At 43.4% G+C, this 21197-nt stretch overlaps 1 protein-coding gene across 4 annotated transcripts in view; it reads right to left on the bottom strand.

Annotated features, from left to right (window-relative positions):
- Positions 1 to 21197, bottom strand: part of NTNG2 (netrin G2) — a 192926-nt gene that overhangs the window by 153261 nt on the left and 18468 nt on the right. For all 4 annotated transcript variants that reach the window (XM_073600522.1, XM_073600525.1, XM_073600523.1 and 1 more), the window contains exon 2: positions 14086 to 14889. In XM_073600522.1, coding sequence (XP_073456623.1) covers positions 14086 to 14298 — 213 coding nt within the window. In that variant the 5' untranslated portion in view covers positions 14299 to 14889. The remainder of the gene's footprint in view (positions 1 to 14085; positions 14890 to 21197) is intronic.

Raw genomic sequence — 21197 nt, 5'->3', positions numbered from 1 at the left:
TGGGGTACTATTCCTCCCAATGACATCAACAATGGGGCACTATTCCTCCCAATGACATCAATGATGGGACACTATTCCTCCAACTGGTACCAACAATGGGACACTATTCCTCCAACTGGTACCAACAATGGGGCACTATTTCTCACTTTTAAACCAATGATGGGGTATTGCTAAGTCCCACTGACGGCAGGGCATTTTTTTATTCCCATCAGCCACAGTTTGGCCTCCCTAAAGAACAGTAAACTGGCTCTGTGTTTAGAAAGTTTGGAGACCCCTGGTCTCCAAACTGCGGCCCAGGGGAGTAGATATGGACATTTGTTTACTTTTAACTGGCCCTTGGGGCACGATTCCTCCTACTGACCCCAATGATTGGGCATCGGGAAATATATATTAAACTGAATCCCCCTCTGCGCTCAATCACAATTAAAAAAAAATAAATAAATAAATCAATCAATCAAAATAAATTTAAATAAACAGAAATAAATAAATCCCTTAGTGTTTTGCTGCATTAATCCCCTCAAAAAATAAATATAAGCAGAGAATCAATGTGAATCCTCAGTGCAGCACTTCACCTCAATAATCTAAAGATCAATAAAAAGTGCTGATGTGCTGTAATTAAATACTGACATATTACAACTATAAACAATTCTCCACGAACGAGACTCCCAATCAAATATCAAGTGAACATTATGTGAATAGTCAAGTGGATAAGCCGTGGCCAAAAGTTTTGAGAATGACACAAATATTCATTTTCACAAAGTCTGCTGCTTCAGTGTTCAGTTAGATCTTTTTTGTCAGATGTTACTATGGTATACTGAAGTATAATTACAAGCATTTCATAAGTGTCAAAGGCTTTTATTCTTTTTCATGACCTCTGCAATTCGCCCTGGCATGCTGTCAATCAACTTTTTGGGCAACACCCTGACTGATGGCAGCCCAATTCTTGCATAAGCAATGCTTGGAGTTTGTTAGAATTTGTAGGTTTTTTTTTTTTGGTTTACCCATTTACCCACCTCTTGAAGAATGACCACAAGTTCTCAATGGTATTAAAGGGGTTGTAAACCTTCGAGGTTTCTCTGCATTGAGGTGAAAAACCTCCTGTAATGCTGCAGCCCCCCCGAGCCCCCGTTTTACTTACCTGAACCCCCTCTATCATGTCCTGGGGACGAGCACACCAGTAAAAACAGGTGTCTCAGGTCCTGATTAGATGGATTGATAGCAGCGCACTGCTGTCAATCAAATCCAATGACCCGGGGGCCGGGGGTGGGGTCGAGTCATACGTTCGGCTTCTATGGACGCCAAATGAATAACTCGGGAGTGCGCCTGCAAGGTAGCCCTCTAGGAGAGCGCTTCTCCTAGGGGGTCACCTAAAGTGGGGAAGAGCCGCCGAGGGAGCCCAGAAGAGGATGTTTGGGGCCACTCTGTACAAAACGAGCTGCACAGTGGAGGTAAGTATGACATGTTTGTAAGTTTTAAAAACAAAAAAACAAAGCTTTAGCCCCGGTTCACACAGGGGCGACTTGTCAGGCGAACGGGCCGCCTGACAAGTTGCGTCCCGTTCTGTACTACGTAACCATTCTAATAGGAGCCACTTGTGTCGCTCAGACTTAGAAAAAGGTTCCTGTAGTATTTTCGGGGCAACTTCAGGCGACTTGCATTGACTTCTATACAGAAGTAATTTTGCAAGTCGCCGCTGAAGTCGTGTGCAGGTCGCCTCGGTGAGTCGACCTGCAAGTCGTGTTGCCCCTGTGTGAACCGGCAGTTCTAAGTTCTGGGGAGTTTCCTGGCCATGGACCCAAAATTTAGATGTTTTGATCCCTAAGCCACTGAGTTATCACTTTTGCCTTATGGCAAGGTGTTCCATTATGCTGGAAAGGGCATTGTTCCTCACCAAACTGTTTTTGGATGGTTGGGAGAAGTTGCACTCGGAGGATGTTTTTGTAGCATTCTTTATTCATGGCTGTGTTCTTAGGCAAAATTGTGAGTGAGCCCACTCCCTTGGCTTAGAAGCAACCCCCCCACATGAATGGTCTGTGTCATGGCCAATTTTACTGTTGGCATGACACAGGACTGATGGTAGCGCTCACCTTTTTCTTCTCCGGACAAGGTTTTTGCTGGATGCCCCAAACAATCGCAAAGGGGATTCGTCAAAGAAAATGACTTTACCCCAGTCCTCAGCAGTCCAATCCCTGTACCTTTTGCAGAATATCAGTCTGTCCCTGATGATTTTCCTGGAGAGAAGTGGCTTCTTTGCTGCCCTTCTTGACACCAGGCCATCCTCCAAAAGTCTTCTCCTCACTGTGTGTGCAGTGTAACTGTAGGAGACGATCCTGGCGCTTGCTCGACTTTCTTGGGCGCCCCGAAGCTTTCTTCACAAATGCAGTGGAAATATTTGTTCATGAGATTAAGTTAATTTTCATAGCAAAGAGGAATTTTGCAATTAAATGCAATTCATCTGATCACTCTTCATAACATTCTGAAGTACAGTATATTGCTAGAGAGGTTTCTTTTTTGTTTGTTTTTTGGGAGGGTGCATGTGATCAGCACAGGGCCAATCAGCACTATCCAGACAGAGGGTCAGGGGTCATGCAGCCTCATAGAACAGTCAGAGGAGAATGAAAACTCCTACTACAGGTTTTAACCAGACACTGATAGAAGTCACAAGACTGCTATATACTGCTGACGAGAAAAGGTATTTATCAGTTTATATTTACTAAAATACTTGCATTTTCATGTTCTGTGTACTGCGGGAGACCAGATATATTGAATGCAGGCTCCTAGGTTTAGTAACACTTTAACTAGCAATGAAAACATTCACTTCCCTGTGTTTCGTATTTGGACGTAATGGGTTGTCGGCTACAGATCAATTATTCCTCTTGGAAGAGATTGATCAAAGAACTCATTGAATTTATTGAAGCATGTATGGTCATTAAATTATACATACTACAATCACCATACATATTACAATCTGACATACAATCTCCTTAAAGGTGGCTTTATACACTACAATTTGATTGTACAACCTCCTTTACACTCTCATTTTGATTTACCAAAACTATATAATATGAGGACAAAGGCTTTACTCTTGCTAAAATTCTCTCCCCTCGGAGCCCCAACTTTAGTGCAAGGATGCCTCTCTGGCCATGCGATCAATGTTGGCTTTTAATTACCTGACAACATGCCAATAGACGATTTTCAGTCTCTAATGAGGGCAAAGATCCACAATGCATCTGGAAACCGTTGACCTGATGTCGCTCAGAGCTGCTTTGTCTTTTATTTCTGGCAGGAAAGAAGATTTTTTTTTTTTTTTTAATTCATAAGACAATTTGGCAATGTTGTTATGTTGCTTCTGACTCATGCTGTTTGATTTTTTAATAATTGGTCCACTTCAAGAAGCCAGCAGATGATTACGGCACCAGCCAGCAACCGCAGAAAAAGCTGTCATCTCTTTTGGCTTAGTTTTCTTCTGAATAACATTGGTTTCCCTTACATGAACACGTTTGCGATGCTTCAAGGCTCAGTCTATTAAACAATTACATGGGATGGTATCAGGTTTCTGCATTATAGCCCCGTATGTTTCTGAAACACCCTGTTCCTCTTACCTTCCCAGTGATCCCTCTGTTAGGTTTGTTTGCCGCTCCCACAAAAAATGGAGCACCAGCCGCCACTGGCCATCAATTCTTAATGGTTCCCCCCTACGCATCTGCTAACGCATGCACTTTCCCGACATGCACAGAAGTGCACAAAACTTAGGGTGCCGCTTTAGACGCGCGTCCAATAGCCAGTGACTCCTACTGTTGGGTGCAGGCAGAAAAGCTTGCCCTGACTCTATACAACTCCTAGTAAGAAAACGTCATACCGCCACACACATTAGCTTAGCCCCGATCTGAAATAATTAACAACTTCAGCCTGGATCCAGCCAGGCCATGCCCCTCCCAATGCGTTTCGTCCCACCCACAGGGCTTAGAAATGGAGTTCATTATTGCAGACCCGGGCTGATCTGTGTGCAGTGGCTGGACATATTCTTACTAGGAGATGTACAGAAACACGCTGCCCTTTAGCAGACGTGCGGCAGTGCCATTGATTCTTAATCGCACCCTTAAGCAACTTCTAACACACACGTGTTTGCGTGTGCCAAAATGCATAGTTCTGCAACACCATGTGGTTTTCGGTTTGGTGCGTGTACAATTTTGCAAAAGAGACTTCTTTTGCACATTTCTAGCACATAGGGGAACCCAATAAACTGGCTGCCTTACACGCAATGCACAGGAAAGTGCAGAAACGCGCATAGGCTCCATCACACCTGCATGGTTTGAAAGGAGCCTTAAGCTGGCTTTAGATTAATCAAAATTTGTCCGGTTCAGAATTTCAATCCATGTATGGGGCAAGCTGGATTTACAGATGTCGATCTTCCAACTAACTTCTGTTCTACCATCCTGTGGCAAAATTTCTGCACAATCAGCGCTGCTGGCTATAGTGCTCAGCGTGGGTGATTCCCCCATCCACCTCCAATGTGTGGATGGAGCACATGGGTGATTTTTTTTTTTTTTTGCTGGTTGAACAAAAAAAAATGACTAATATATGGGCTGCCTTGGGGTCACTATACATGTTATAACAGAAAAATACAATCAATTTTAGATATACAAAAACATTTTTAATATGTGAACCTACCTAATCTATCCAATCAGGCAGGCACTTACACTACATAGTTGTTGGTTGGTATTTTCAAACAAGAGAAACAGGTTAAAGTATTGATGGAAAAGCCCCGGTGGGATTAACTGACCAGTTTTTTATGCAAAATTTGTTCATGATCGAAAGATTAGACAGGGGCGTGCTTTTCATGTAAATTTGTAGCCCTAAAAAGTGTCCCTCTTTCCCATATCAGAAAGTCGGGAGACGTGCTTTTCAACAAGCGCCGTTGATCGGAGAACTAAGCGTGCGGCCTTCTCAGGGGTTAATGGCTGTGTGTTTTCTATAGCAGGGATAATCTGTGTGTTTGGGCTGAGTGCTAGATGAGCTTGCAGGTCAAACCCCTCCCCTCCCCTCCATCTGTAATCCAGGCATCAGCTGATTGTGTAGGAGCCTCCACATTGTCCTGAGCTCTCGGCTCCCATCTGCTAGGAGGTGAGCCAACTCTGGAGTACAAGCCTGGGGGGGGGGACGGGCTGCAAAGCACAGGTATTAACCCCTTGTGCTAAAGACGGCTCAGCAGCTTGCCATACACGGATCAAAATTCAGCCGGTTCAGCAGGGACCAGCCAAATCTTGATCAATGTGTGGCCACCCATGATCAACAGAAGTCGATCGTTGGATCGACTTCTGTTAAAGGGACATGTTGGAAACTTGTTATCGATCAGGTAGGTGTTGGAAAATGTTATTGATTTTTATTGATCAGCGGCTGCAGCCATTTAGCTGCAGAGGTTGATCAGTATATTTCTCACAGCTGTGCGTCCCGCCTCCATCCACCTAAAGCCTCAGCGGGGGGGGGGGCATTTGCCCCCATCCACCTCATTATGTGGTCAGAGCAATCTGTAAGGGGGGTTGGGCAGTAAAAACGGGCAGCTGAGTTTTACCGTTTCTCAGCCACCCACCGCAATTCTAACACAGCTTGACAGGCCTGTACGCATGCCAAAGCCGTGATACTTTGAGGCAGCAGAGTTTGACAAGCAGCACCACTTGTCAAACTTGCCCATTGAAATCAATAGGGCCGCACCACAACTTCAAGCCAAATGCTCAATCAGATGCTTTAGAAGCTTCTAATTGCTTGTAAATAGGGATGCACTGATAGCCTACGATAAGAAGTTAATTAAGGTTGACTCTAATAAATTAAGGGTTAATAGGGGGTTAAACAGAGGAACTTTTAATAAAAAACAAACATTTTACGTGACAGGTTGCTATAACTGAATTCATCTGCAGTTTGAAGTTCATCCTTTTGATCTGTAGATGAATAAACAGAAAGATACAAAAAGAAACAATGTTTCTTTTTCTTTCTGTTTCAGTGGCTGAACAATGTTGTTGATGAACATTGCCCGGTATAACGACATATTTGGTGACCCATCGCGGTTTGCTACGGAAGTGACGTTCCGTCGCCGCCATCTTGCTACACCCCACACTCGTCCACAGTAAGGATACACTAAGAAGGGGGAAAGCAGACATGTTGTTACACCCACCGGAGTTTTGCATTTTACACGTATTTATAACTGTAAAGTCAGTTTATATAGTGAAATACAGGACTTACAACTCCGTCTGACTACTTAGATCTTGAATTTTAAAAGCAGCGGCAACCCTGCTCATCTCACAGGTTTGCTAATCTGACAGAAGCTGGCTGCTTTTAAAATTCAAGATCTAAGCAGACGGAGTTCTAAGTACTGTATTTGACTATAGAAACTCACTTTACTGTTATAAATACGTTTAAAATGCAAAACTCCGGTAGGTGTAACAACATGTCCGCTTTCCCCCTTCTTAGTGAATCCTTACTGTGGACGAGTGTGTGGTGTAGCAACGTCCCTTCCATAGAAAACTGCAATGGGCTGCTGAATATGTCCTTACATCGGCTGCTTTTCTTTTTTTTTACAGCTCCATTTGCCGGGACTTTACACTTCAGCTGTCAACAGGGGAACCCCACTGATAGATGAATAAGTCATCGGTTGTTTAGGACGCGTTGGTCCTGCTCCTTAAAGCAGAGTTCCACCCAAAAGTGGAACTTCCGCTTATTCGTCTCCCCCCCTCCGGTGCCACATTTGCACCTTCGCCTTTCAGGGGGGAAGGGGGAATGGGGACCTGTTTTTGACAGGTCCTCTTCTCCACTTCCGGAGAAAGTTTCGCAGCGCCATCTCTCGGAAGTTCGCCCCCCCCTCCTCCTGCATGCGCAACTGTGAAGCCGAAAGGATCATTTGCAAGAGTACCGATATTCGTGCAAAGACCGGTATTGGTGCAACCCTACTTGTAAACAAACAAATCGGAAGTGACAAAATTCTCGTTGCTTCAGGCTTCTGATATCACACATGGGGAATGGAAGTTTCTCTTACTGTGTCTAGTGCACCTGATGTGAAAGCTCTCCGGTGGAACAGGAGAGAACAGTAAAGATGACAGGTGAGGAGAAGGGAGACCCTCTTCTGCTGCCTGTAAAAGTGATTGGGTGGCTGTATAGCCTCTTGGATCACTTTTACCTTGTGCAGAATCACTGGCTGAACAAAATATCTGGATTATGGCTGCAGTTGCAACCATGACTGAGATATCACAGCTCCCATCCAAAGACGTACAGATACGTCCCAAGGACGGTAGGCAGTTAAAAAAAAAAATGAAAGTGATTCTAAAGCCAGAAAGTTTTTTACCTTCATGCATTCTATGAAAGTAAAACATATCGTACTTAGCAGGTATGACATGTTCATTATTTTAAAGAAAATCAGAACCTTTACAAAGGCTTTAAGCCTTTGGTAGAACTTTAAATAAAATTCCTGTTTTTACCTTTTTTTCCATCTTTTATTGCCACTCAGTGTTGCTTATCTCCTGCAGTCTCTTTGCTTTCACTTCATGTCTAAAAGCATAATGTGGGGGAGTGATCCCAGATGTTACCAGAAATAATGAAGCCACGCGTATACGAAAAGTATTCAAACAAATATAAAAAGAATAAGAACGTGAAAGAACATACAAAGAAAGTATAGAATAACAAAATAGAGTCCATATTAATCTGTGAGTGAAGAAATTTCCTTCTAGTGGTGTCATCAAGGAATCCAACACTAGGCATCCAATGGGATGACTGAAAAATCACTCCCCCCCAATGAAATCCATAGTCAAGCGCCCTGATATGTAGATCAGGGGGCCAGATGCATTGACAGGCGGGCCGGCACCCGTGCGCCCTCTATGGACTCCAACACCATCAGTGAAAACCTCCACCTTTGAGAGTAGGGGCACTCACCAGGTCTTATTGACCCTCCATCTCTAGAGAAGTCAAACAAGCAGTAGTCGTTGCCATCTATGGGACATTGCAGACACAGGTACACTCATATAGGGAATGGTTGCCACTGTTTATCTCCCAACCAGTGGCGTCCATTAGGGGTGCAGGGGCGCCGCCCCCCTAATCCATGCGCCCAGCCCCTAATCTAAAAGCACGGACTTGGACCCATGGATTTCAATGGAGTTTTTTTTTTTTTTTGAAGCACATGATTAGAGCCTGAGGCTCTTCAAAAAAGGGTGGGCTCGGGGCGCAGTGATCCCATCCATTTGTGTGACGATAGCGAATTAATTTTCGCTATTTTCACACTAAAGTTCCTCCCCGCCAATCAGGAGGCAGGTGGCCCACCCAGTTGTGTGACAATAGCGAAACAATATTCGCTATTGTCTCTCTGATTCTCCTCCCGGCCAATCAGGAAGCAGGTCTTAAGACCCGATTGGCCGAGAGGAGAAGCGATCATATTGGCTGCCGAGGAGGAGGAGACGCAGGGTGCAGCCGCCGAGGTAGAAGCGCTGCCCGCGACCTAGATGGGGTAAGTGTGGGGCTGGTGGGCTGAAAAACGAGCGACGGGGGGCGGCGGTTTTGACAGATCACCACCCCACCCCCAAAAAATGAAGCATAAGCCGCCACTGCTCCCAACCAACCACGCCAGGTACCGTCGATCGTAGTATGTAAGGGAAAGGAAGCTCCTATAGTGTAAAATTGTCAAATGATTTATTCATATTGCACTTGCTTAGGTCAATGTAAAACACGCAAACTGTACAGTCTTTGCCGTCAAAGGCAATCAGCTTGTACTTCCAGGATCTGACGTCATTGCGTCCATACAGATCCCGGAAGCTTTTGCCGACAAAGAATTTCTTTTGCCTCAGGAAAAAAAAAAAGTCATAGGAACGAAGACTTCTGGATTTCTTTTTAATTGCTTTTTAACACGTAATAATGAAGTTGTCAATTAGTTCATCGGAAATAGGTTTTTAACGTAATTTTAACATATGTGTGTGCCTGTATATAGAGTGTATATATATATATATATATATATATATATATATATATATATATATATATACTATATTGCCAAAAGTATTGGGACACCTGCCTTTGCAAACACATGAACTAAAATGGCATCCAAGTCTTAGTCTGTAGGGTTCAATATTGAGTTGGCCCACCCTTTGCAGCTATAACAGCTTCAACTCTTCTGGGAAGGCTGTCCACAAGGTTTAGGAGTGTGTCTATGGGAACGTTTGACCGTTCTTCCAGAAGCCCATTTGTAAGGTCAGGCGCTGATGTTGGACGAGAAGGCCTGGCTCACAGTCTCCACTCAAATTCATTTCCCACTCCCCAGTACAAAAATCCCCCCTCCCCAGCAGAGAAGGAGAACCAGGGGCACCTACCCTCAGTGGCGAGTGCTAGAAACACCTATTAGCTTTTTTAAGGTGTAAACAAATCCTCCCTTGGCCAGTTACATTAACTGAAAGGATAAAAGCAGACATCATTGCAGAATTTCACGAGCTGCCATTTGTATTGAAACTGACACATGGATCCAATCCCAGTGGTGGCCAGTCCATAGCGGGCGCACGGGCGCCGCCCCGCTTGTCAATGCATCCGGCCCCCTGATCTACATATCAGGTCACTGGACTATGGATTTGATTGGGGGGGGGGTGATTTTTCAGTTATCCTACTGGATGCCTAGCGCTTAGGAGGAACAAAGTGGAGACGCATGGCGGAGGAAGCCACGGGAGGAGTAGACACCCGAGGGGGGGGGGATTTTCAGTGCCAAGCCATCAGCCGCCCAGGGGGAGGAGGGTGCTGTCAGTGTCAAAAACCCACCAGCCACCACTGTTTCATCCGCTTGCTACTTCCTGAGTTCTCCATGGGAAGCTCTTCCTTCTATAATCACGTGGTCAGTCTCAGAATTGTAATAAGATAAATACTGCTGGGAACAGTGATAAGCTATTCACATGAGCATTAATCAAAATTTCTACAGGAGATCTGTATGCCTAAAGCATATACCCCTATACAAGAAAACTTTTATTTTTTTACCCATTTCCCAAAATCATATCCACGGACTGATTTAAAAATTCCATTATTATTACCAAAAATATTACAAAAAAACTTTGCATAGCTGTTATAGATTAGATCCATACACAAGCTACCCTTTAAATATTGGTACTTATAATTATAATTTTCCCAAATAAATGAACAGTAAACATACAGTATATGCTGGAACTACACTGCTTGTATTTATAGTTCAGTATAACATACACTTTTTTCTTGCAATGATTTTTAATGAATCAAGAGCTAATTAGCATGAAATGCTGAGCGATAATTACAGTGGGAATACAGCTTGGTTTAACACAATCTGATGCATCAAGCCCCATGGGTCATAATCAGGACAATTTTATTTTACTTAATAGAGAAAGTGGAAAACCCCTTTAACTTAATCAAATGTTTAATTCTACTCCCACTCTCCCAACTCCCAAAGGAGCAATTTTTTTTTGCTTTTTTTTTTTTTTTTTTTTTTTTTTATTTTACTTGGGGAGCAGCCCCTGGCCAGTGGTCTTGCTCTTCTGCTTATACGCTACAATCGGCCCTAAGTGCATTATTGATTAGAATTTCTACAAAGTAGGAAAAGTGTTGTGATGTTTAAAAGCTTGCTCAGGATAAGAGCTGGATGGAGAGACTACTGAGAGAGGACATTGCAGCGAACACATCAATATTTTATCATGGAAAATAAAGATCAGCTCATTTGAATGACATTATTGAAGAGGGATACTGAATACAAGGGATAATTGTGGAAAGCTTAGTATGGCAGAATTCTCGTTGTCAGGAAATCATCAGCATTAAGATTTCTGCAGAGTGGACAAGGTTGTCTGCTACGTTCTTAAAGGAAACCTTCATCGAGAAAAAAAAAAGAGGCTTTCACTGCGTACTTCCCTTCTGAAAATGCTTGTTAGCTGGCTGCCTCTGGCGTTACAAGTACTGACCCAGTGTCATCAGGGCACCTTATCTATATAGTGGCTTAGGATCAGTGATATAAAGGCATACTGAAGCCACTAGATTTGCATGACAGCCAGTTAATAAGTATAAAATGGCAGCATCTATAAAAAATATGACAACCAGGAAACTAGTATTTTAAAAGGCAAAGGTCAGCAATGACAGGGTTCATCATTTTCAGTTACCTGCTCCCACTGTCACAGCTCCGCTCTGTGCAATACCTAATCTACTATGGGCAGGTCTTCTACAATGCAAGGCTCACTGCCTTAGGACCAGGGCTTTTTTTTCAGTGGGTGGGGGGTGGTATTGTTTTGGCAAAGGGCTATTGTTGCTGGGGGGATCTATTGTTGTTGGGGGGTGTCTATTGCTGTTGGCTGCAGGGGATCTATTTTACTACTTTCCTTGTTATCATTAACAAATTCCATACAAATTATGTAGCACCACAAAATGATACTTGGTTCTGTATTTTTCAAAAAGGGTGATACTGGGTGATGGGTAGGGGGTGGAACCAAGGGACGGTGCTCGGAGGTGGGTAGGGTGTGGAACCAAGGGACAGTGCTCGGATGTGGGTAGGGTATGGAACCAAGGGACGGTGCTCAGAGGTGGGTAGGGTATGGAGCCAAGGGACAGTGCTCGGAGGTGGGTAGGGTATGGAGCCAAGGGACAGTGCTCGGAGGTGGGTAGGGTATGGAACCAAGGGACAGTGCTCGGAGGTGGGTAGGGTATGGAACCAAGGGACGGTGCTCGGAGGTGGGTAGGGTATGGAACCAAGGGACGGTGCTCAGAGGTGGGTAGGGTATGGAGCCAAGGGACAGTGCTCGGAGGTGGGTAGGGTATGGAGCCAAGGGACAGTGCTCGGAGGTGGGTAGGGTATGGAACCAAGGGACAGTGCTCGGAGGTGGGTAGGGTATGGAACCAAGGGACGGTGCTCGGAGGTGGGTAGGGTATGGAACCAAGGGACGGTGCTCCGAGGTGGGTAGGGTATGGAGCCAAGGGACAGTGCTCGGAGGTGGGTAGGGTATGGAGCCAAGGGACAGTGCTCGGAGGTGGGTAGGGTATGGAACCAAGGGACAGTGCTCGGAGGTGGGTAGGGTATGGAACCAAGGGACGGTGCTCGGAGGTGGGTAGGGTATAAAACCAAGGGACGATGTTCCGAGTTGGGTAGAGGGCAGGGAAAAACAGTGACTCAAAAGGGGGGAGTACCTGCACCTATTCTCTGAGAAAAAAAGCTCTGCTTAGGACTATACTGTCAGACCCTAGAACTGTCATTTTGGCTATGGGGAGAGGGTTCATGTAAATAATGGCATTCAGAAAGCTGCCACTTAAATAGGATTTTCATAAGGCTCCAGTGGTGCTTGAAAGACTAAGCTGATGTATGGAAATGGGGGAAAGGCAAAACATTTTTTTTTCCCAGCGATCAGTCATGTGTTGTCTTTCATTACCCAACGTGCAGTGGGAAACACCTACACTATTTACAGTACAATAGTCCATAAGTTTTCATATTGAATAGATGACTTGTTACACATTATTTGCATTAGGGCTGAGACAAGGCAGGGGCAGAGCGGGAGCTGGAAGGGCACAGCTATAGTTGTAGCAGGTGTACGCAGTGGCTGGACTAGGCCATCTAGAGCCAGGGGCGAACATGTCAAACTGCGCCTCCCCAAGATGTATGAGCATTATGTGTTAGCGAAAATCCCCCCCCCCCCCCAAAAAAAAACATTGCGCATTAATCTGCATGGTTACCCCCTAAGCATAATGTCCCTCCTCCCAAGACAAATCCACCCCCTGCTGAAATTGCCCCTCCCAGCACAAATCTTTGCCCCCTCCCAAAAAAAATTAAATCAATCCTAACAAAAATCCTCTCTACCCCACTCAAAATACCGCCTGCCAGCAGAAATCCCCCAATCCCCCCTCCTAGCACAACCCCCCCCCCCCCCCCAATTTCCTCCAGCACAAATCCCCCCTACCATACCACTCCTTTTAGCACAAATCCTCTGCCCCCTCCTAACACAAATCACCCCCAAATCACCTTTCCTAGCACCTAACCCCCCAAATTTCTCCTCTTACAACAATTCGTAAGCCCTGCTGCCCCCCAAATTCCCCCACCCAACACAATTCCCCTCCCCCCCACCTCTTCGTGGTGCCCCGTCCCCCACCTCACATGATGCTAACAGCCTGGCCCGGCCCTGGTTGTACCATCCCATCCCGGCCCTGGTTGTACCATCAGGAAGGTGCCGGCTATAGGGGCTAGGTAAGATGGAGCTGAACCCTAGAAGGAATGTATTAACCTTTTGTATGTATGTTCTTTATTATTTTTGCCAGTTAAATATAAAATATTGCATATGAATAGTTTACATTTTTAGATCCAGCCAGCAGGTGGAGCGTTAGGCTTTTTTATATATATATTTTCCGCCATCATTATCTATTGTTAAAAAATCCAGATGTTTATATATCTCTTCAGCTCAAACTGAAGGCCTCATCCACACCATACGTTTTTTTTCTTTCCCTGGACGCATTTTGCTCCAAGGGAGGAAAAAGCATCTTAAGTAAATAAGCCTAAAGCTGTGTTTTGCAAACACATTTAGGCGCCTCAAGCATTTGCACAATCATTCATACCATTGGCAAGAATATTTTGAATGAACACTCAAGCACTAAAAGCACCTAGTATCTAGGTGTGTTTACAGGAATTTAGGCGCATTCAGTTTTGTTTTCATTAAAACGCACTTCTCCTGAACGTGCAAGTGATGGTTTTTTTCTGCCTCTAAATGCATCTGCCTTGAAACTCCTGTAAACGCCTTTGTGTGCATGGACACATGGGTTAACACAGAGGGGCGTTTAGAGGCAGAAGAAAAAAGTCAAACATCAGTATTTTTGACGCCCAGCGTGCATGAGCCAAAAATATGCACACTCAAGTTATTGAGGTGTGAGGTTACAGGAGACTGAATGTCTAAAATCAAACAGCTTCTGCTGTGCTCTGTCTTTAAAAATCCATTGTGCTCCTGTGCCATGGGTATATTCTTTATATATATTTATATTTATATATATTGCTGTTTTTCAAAAAGAAAGTTTTAGCCCACAAGTAGTCTGCAACTACTGTACACGGTATCCACTTAACCAGAAAATCATATAGCAGGTACTTACATGAGTGCAAAAATACTCTGCTGGATCGCCACATGTAATTCCAGGGGGGTCCACCTTAATTATGGCATACTCTTTCATAACCATCGGCTTTGGTTGGCAGGCGTAATATTCCCAGGATGGGCCATCATCAGACGTCACCCAGGATTTACAGATGTCATAATGTCCCAGCGCCAGAGGCAGGTAGTGTGCGAGAAGGGCAAACAACGGCAGCATGGTAACAGGCAGGGGCGAAAGCGTCCTCCTGGAGTGGAGAAGCCTAGTAGACTTGAAGGGGAATCTTTAGGGGGCTCAGCTGCTACTGTCAGGATCAGCATGGAAACACCTCATTGACAAATGTGCAGAGACTTTCAGGGTGCTCCACCTCCAAAGGACAAGGTTTGTGCTTTGTACATTCGAAGATCTGGAGATTTCAGACCTTCATGGAAAAGTCCATGTGTTGCATAGAATTTTTCCAAAATCCCAGTTCTCTTTTTGTCTGCATTGAAACATCTATTGCTTAACACAGTACCGATCAACACTTTGATTGTCTTCTCCTAGACACAACATGAGATCGCCAAATTTGTCCATTATTCTCGATGCATCTCCAGAAGAAGACATATTTCATTTTTGAATGATTTTAGCACGAAAGGATTACCAGATTTTACTAAATAAAATATATGTTCTTAGGTGGTAACGTTGAAAAGTATAGGTTCAAAGAACTAAGAACTTCCACTCTTACATCCAAACAGGAGACTCAGAGGTTGTCTGCAACTTTTTCCTGAACTGTCCTCTTATTCATCTCGAAATGTTCTCAAACAGCTATTCCTGCAAGAATATAATAAACAAGTTTACATGTTAGGAGAAAAGAAAAAATGGGCTTGGGAACACAATTTTCATCCATTGTATCTGCCAACTGAATCCACACAACAGATGCTTAGTCTTTCCTATCTAGACATATTTTTCCCTCTTAGTGTCACTGTATTTAGTTCATAACAAAATATATATTTATATATGTTTTTCAAGAAAGGAATACATGCACAAGAATGGCAATTAGAAGAATTTTTTAATATTCTTTCTCCCACGCGCCATAACCCCGACATTGCTATAGCGCATGCAGCTTGGTGACGTATTTCCATAAGTTCATCGGGAGGCACTGAATGGCATTTCTGTGAATGGGAAGCCCTGTGGTGACTTCTGTGAACAGGACTCACTGATGACCTTGGCAAACTCAGGCAAAAGGTGCTTTCACAACCCTAGGTAGAGATAGACAACTGGCATTACTGCTGTGGACAACCCAGACTAAGGCCTGCATGCTACACTGTCTATGACCCATATGGTTTAGCACTGTTTGATACACTGAACGGGAGGAAGTACACCAATGGGACCATACAGAATTTAAATCCACAACACCTTTTAAAACAAAAATGAATTAAAAATACAACCTCTCCGCAAGAGTTCCTGATGTGGAAGAAAATAACATGTATTTTTTAAAGCGTGCAAGTGTGTATAGAGTAGAATGCAAGGTGGTTCAGATTATGTCAACCTGCAATGCAAAAAGCTTAGAGTTGGGGTAGGCTTGGTACACCAACTAAAACTTTGGTCACTGATAAATTTTGTGCTAACAGACATAAAGTGTAATTCTGTAGCAAAGTGCCCTTTTACTTACTGACCTGAGCTCCTTTAATTCCTTTTCTCACAACCCGCTGGGCTTCCACAAGCCCCTGGATACCTGGACATGCCCAAGGGATATAAATCTCCCTCAGCAGTTTAGATGAACTGTGACTGTGAGTTATGAGGCTGAGGTGACAGGGCTTTAGTTTCCCATTGTTAGTCCAGAGCCCAATAGCAGCTGCTACGGAAGACCCAGTCACTTCAGAAAGCACCATGCCAATTTCTACCAAAGTACTTTGCTTGGTAATGGGGTTGGCCCTGTGTCTCCAGGCACATGGATGTGACACCAACCCTGGGGCTCTTCCAGCTACTCGCCTGTGATGCCAGCTCAGAGATCCCCCCCAGTTATTTGCCTGTGTACCCAGACCTAACCTGGAATTCATTGTGAGAGACATTGTCACAGAGACTAAACTCAAGTGGCTGTTTATATACCGTACTGTTTATCCCACCTAGTGTACTAATTGAGTCACAGAGGCATTGCTCTAATGAGCTCCAGGTTGTACAGCTTCAAAATCAATTTAACTATTGTTCTGCACAGTATGCACACCCTTTTCTCTGTTTGCATTGTTAATCCTACTCTGCATCTATTAAGTAAAGCCTGATAGAGGGCTGCACTGACTTTTGACTTGATAAAACACAGCGGACCAACACCAGCAGATGACATGGCTCCCCAAAACATCACTAACTGTGGAAAATTTTGTATTTCATTTGGAAATCAAGGTCCCAGAGTCTGGAGGAAGAGTGGAGAGGCACAAAATCCAAGTTGCATGAGGCCTACTGTGAAGTTTCCGCAGTCAGTGATGGTTTGGGGAGCCATGTCATCTGCTGGTGTTGGACCACTGTGTTTTATCAAGTCCAAAGTCAGCGCAGGAAATTCTAGAGAACTTCATGCTTCCCTCTGCTGACCAGCTTTATGTAGATGCTGATTTAATTCTCCAGCAGGGCTTGGCACCTGCCCACACTGCCAAACGTACAGATACCTGGTTTAATGGTCATGGTATCACTGTGCTTGATTGACCAGCAAACTTGCCTGACCTAGACCCCATAGAGAATCTGTGGGGTATTGTCAAGAGGAAGATGAGAGACACCAAACCCAACAATGCAGATTAGCTGAAGACCGATATTAAAGCAATCTGGGCTTCCATAACACCTCAGCAGTGCCACAGGCTGATCGCCTCCATGCCACGCCGCATTGATGCAAAAGATTCATGCAAAAGGAGCCCCGACCAAGTATTGAGTGCATGCTATACTGTACATGGACATACTTTTCAGTAAGACAACTTTTCTGTATTATTCTAATTTTCTGTGATACTGAATCCTGGGTTTTCACTAACTGTAAGCCATAATCATCAAAATTAAAAGAAAGAGATGCTTTTCCAACTCAGGAATTCTCCCTATAAATATATATATACTGTGTGTGTGTGTGTGTGTATATATATATATATATATATATATATATATATATATATAGTAATTCAATGGGTGGGCTGCTTCCTTTTCTTTTTCTTTTTCTTTTGAATATCGGAGTACTGTCAAGGCGGACTCCCAATTCTCCACCAAAATAGATAAGGGAAAATAGACGGGACACAAACTCCAATTTAACTCTTTTATCTTGATTTTCAAAAATGTATACAAAACATGCAAGCTGCCATACAGTTGCGAGCGATACTGCTCTTCATCAGGCTTTTCACACAGCCAGATAAGCCTGATGAAAAGCAGTATCGCTCGCAACTGTATGGCAGCTTGCATGTTTTGTATACATTTTTGAAAATCAAGATAAAAGAGTTACATTAGAGTTCGTGTCCCGTCTTTTTTCCCATATATATATATATATATATATATATATATATATATATATATATATATATATATATATATTATTTATTTATTTATGTATCTATCTATTTAAAAACTGTAGTAAAACGTTATGGTCCCCATTTAAAACAGTCTGATCCTTGAATTCTACCTATCAACACAGCTTTCAAGTATTATAATTCCATATTTATGCATTATATTGTTGTGTATTTAAAGTGGAGCTCCACAAAAAAGGGATGCTATGTTTGTCTGCCTCCTCCCCCCTCCGCTGCCACATCTGGCACCTTTTGGGGGGGGGACTGGTATCTGGTTTTGACAGGTACCCACTCCCACTTCCGACTGACTTCTCCGCAGCAAACTCAGCCGAAAGTTTGGCCCCCTCCTCCTTCTCCCGCAGCCGGCCCATTCACCGATCACAGCGTGATTCACAAATGCAAAGTAGGGAACTGGCTGTGAAGCCACAAGTTTCCCTTATTGCAGATGGTGACGGCAGCACCTAATAGCTGATTGAAAAATCGTCTCAGGTGAAGACAACTCTGGATTTCTGGACAGGTAAGTGTCCTAATAATAAAAGTCAGCAGCTACAGTATTTGTCTTTGACTTTTATATTTTTCTGCTTGGAGCTTTTTAAATATATAAAAATTGTATTGAACAAACACAGTCTAGCCCAGCAGAGGCCTGGTATTATCCCTCTTTGACGTCCAAACCCTGTACACTAGGCAGAGGCCATTAACGGGGTGAAAATACATAACATACTAAGCAAACAGGCAAAGCGTAACAAGGGAGATATTGCAATTAAAATCTATAAAACTAATATAAAAGACACATTTGTACTAGAGGACTCGGACAGTAGTTATTAACAAGTTTTAAATATTTTACAACACAGAGCAATTTAGATCATAACGGAAGTGAATTAAAAATGTAATTTTCTGTTGTATACTGTATATATTAAAGGAGTATATTAAAGCTGATATGAAGGGGAAAAAAATATCAAACAATAAAAAAAAGATACTGGCCACCTATTAAAGCTGAGAGATGTTTTTTTCCACCATGACTATATATACTGTATATTATGTGAGGCCGTGGCTGGCAGGATTGTGGATGCTGTGTATGTGTCACCTAGGTTTCACATACACCTGGTGAAGGTCTCCAGGGATTATGGCAATGTGGGGGAAACAAACTTTTTTTTCCTCTGATTTTAATTATTTGTGTTTTGGGTCCTGGAGACCGGAGGCTTTGTTGGGCTTTGGGTGGGATAAAGTCTCCTTTCCTAGATCCACAACTTACATGGTAGTGAGACCTCATAATTCTCAGCTGTGCACAAGACTTTTTATACGCTAAGTTAATTTCCAGTTGAGATGTGGATGTACATGAGGAACTGTTGCGGGATCACCACCACATTCATGCGTAGGAGGTGTTTTGTCAAGGGAATTCTGACATACATGCCCACTGTATGTAGGCAAAATGTTTTTCTTCTCACAAGTCTGAGCAGAAGAACAGGATATATGAGGCACTGGCTGGAAAAACTGTGAACAGTATTTAGATGACATCTAGGCTTGCAATGTGGAAAAACAAACTATTTGTTCTTGGGTGTCTTATTTTTGTGCATGGTTTACCACTGCCATAATATAAGCATTTCACCTGCATACATTTAGACAGAGAGCCTAGACCAGTGGTCTCCAAACTGCGGCCTGTGGGTCAGATGTGGCCCTTTGCTTGCCTTTATCCGGTCCTTGAGGCACCATTCCATCCATTCACACCAATGATGGGGCACTAATCCTTTCACTGACACCACCAAAGATGAGGCACTATTCCTCCCACTGATAACAACAATGGGCACTATTCCTCTCATTTATACCATTTATACCCACTGACATCAAGTTGATGTCTAAGCCTACTGGCTACAGTCTGCCCCCCCCCCCCCCCCCAAGCCTGAATGACAGTTAACTGTCTTTTTGCTTAGCAAGTTTGGAGACCCCTGGCCTAGACAAAAATGAAAAGAGCCTAGGCAAAAAGAGGAATCAACGGTGACTGGTCAGATTTTCACCAGTCTAACACACAAGTTTTGATGCTCTTTTTTTTATCTTGTTTGCCTGGTCCTATCCTGGCTTAGAAGTTTGTGATAAAAAGGAATGTCTAGTAGGCACCAGAATTAGAACCACATTACACTCTGTAATCCTTCTGACCTGGTCAGACATGTCCCCCCTTCCCCTGAACCATAAATCTGTAGAGGGACACTTGCGATTATGAGTGTGATCATTACTCATCAAAGCTATTACAGAGCATTAGAGAGCATTAGTGAAGAAGGAAGAACATTTACAATAAGATAAAATGTATTTTAGGACAATTCCAGGTTAGGCATAGTTTAAAAAAATATAACATATGGCAGAACAGTACTGTAAAGATAAAACATGTGAGATGGGATTTTCTCTTTTTGAAAAAGAGGCAAGATCATCAAAAACAGAAGCCAATGGGAATAGTAGACTGAGACACCCACCAATGTATATGACCATCACGTGGTTACTGTTTTGTTATGGTGGTGGTTCCAGTGGGTTCAGTAAGCCAGGGCTCACAAAGCAGCATGGCACACATCATGCTAGTCTTGCTGTGTCAGCAGTATAGAATTGCAGTCCTCTTCACTGCATTCTTCTTGCGCTCATAAATGTCTCTTGATTTAACTGGAGGCCATCAGAAACCATCCAAAAAACATCAAGGACAATGTGATGTGAAGAAACTCCTTGCCCATTTGTGCCAAAGTGCAGCTGTTTTAGACTACACAAAGAGTATGTATAGCAACCTCAGTAAATGGAACTGATGCCAGGTTAAATACCCCCCAATGGCTCTTTAAATCTCTCTTGAATTTTTGTGCCTTATTGCCATCCCTTAGTTTTTGACTCTTCAGTAGCTTTCTGAAACTAAGCACTACACTAAAGATATGTTACTGCTTACTAACACGTTAAAGTGGAAGTAAACCCATCGATTTAACAGTTTCAAAAAACAGTTACATTCCCGGCACGTGCCGGGAATGTAACTGTCACGTTGGTTGTACTCTCAACCAAACTGTCAAACCATCCAATGGCTGGTGTCATAACTGATCACACGTGCAGCATCATGGCAGTTGCAGATTAAACAGAGGCCAAGATGGCAGCTTCCTTGGCTGAAAACGATAGGAGGGTTTACTTCCACTTTAACCTCTTGTTGACAAATGCCTTGTACACACTAAAATCAACTTTAGTTGACAGTCAAAAATATATTAATCTCATTCTTTAATACAACTAAACAATACCAATATAGTTTAGCCCACTAAGGAAATCTGACATGAAGAGTGACATCCTCTGGTAATGATAGCTGTACAGTGCTGAGAAATCAGGTACAGAATAGACAGATCAGCTTTTGGTGATGGTACCCTTTAAGAACTGGGAAGCTGGAAGTCTATTATTAAACAACAGCCGAGCTTGTAAAGGGAGTCACACCAGTGACACACAAGAAATCGAGAGTAAATATTAGGCTTTGCAGCCTCTGTGCTATGGGAATTGTATGCACACATTGATCTGACTTATAACATTCATATATCCACGTTAAGGTCTCTTTCACCCCCTCGCAAAGATGAAGGCCATTTGATTGAGACAAATGACTGGAACAGGCAA

Source organism: Aquarana catesbeiana, linkage group LG09 (genome assembly GCF_042186555.1).
Source record: "Aquarana catesbeiana isolate 2022-GZ linkage group LG09, ASM4218655v1, whole genome shotgun sequence".
Taxonomy (NCBI): domain Eukaryota; kingdom Metazoa; phylum Chordata; class Amphibia; order Anura; family Ranidae; genus Aquarana; species Aquarana catesbeiana.
The sequence above is the reverse complement of the archived record's forward strand: the minus strand, read 5'-3'. Positions and strand labels throughout refer to the sequence as shown.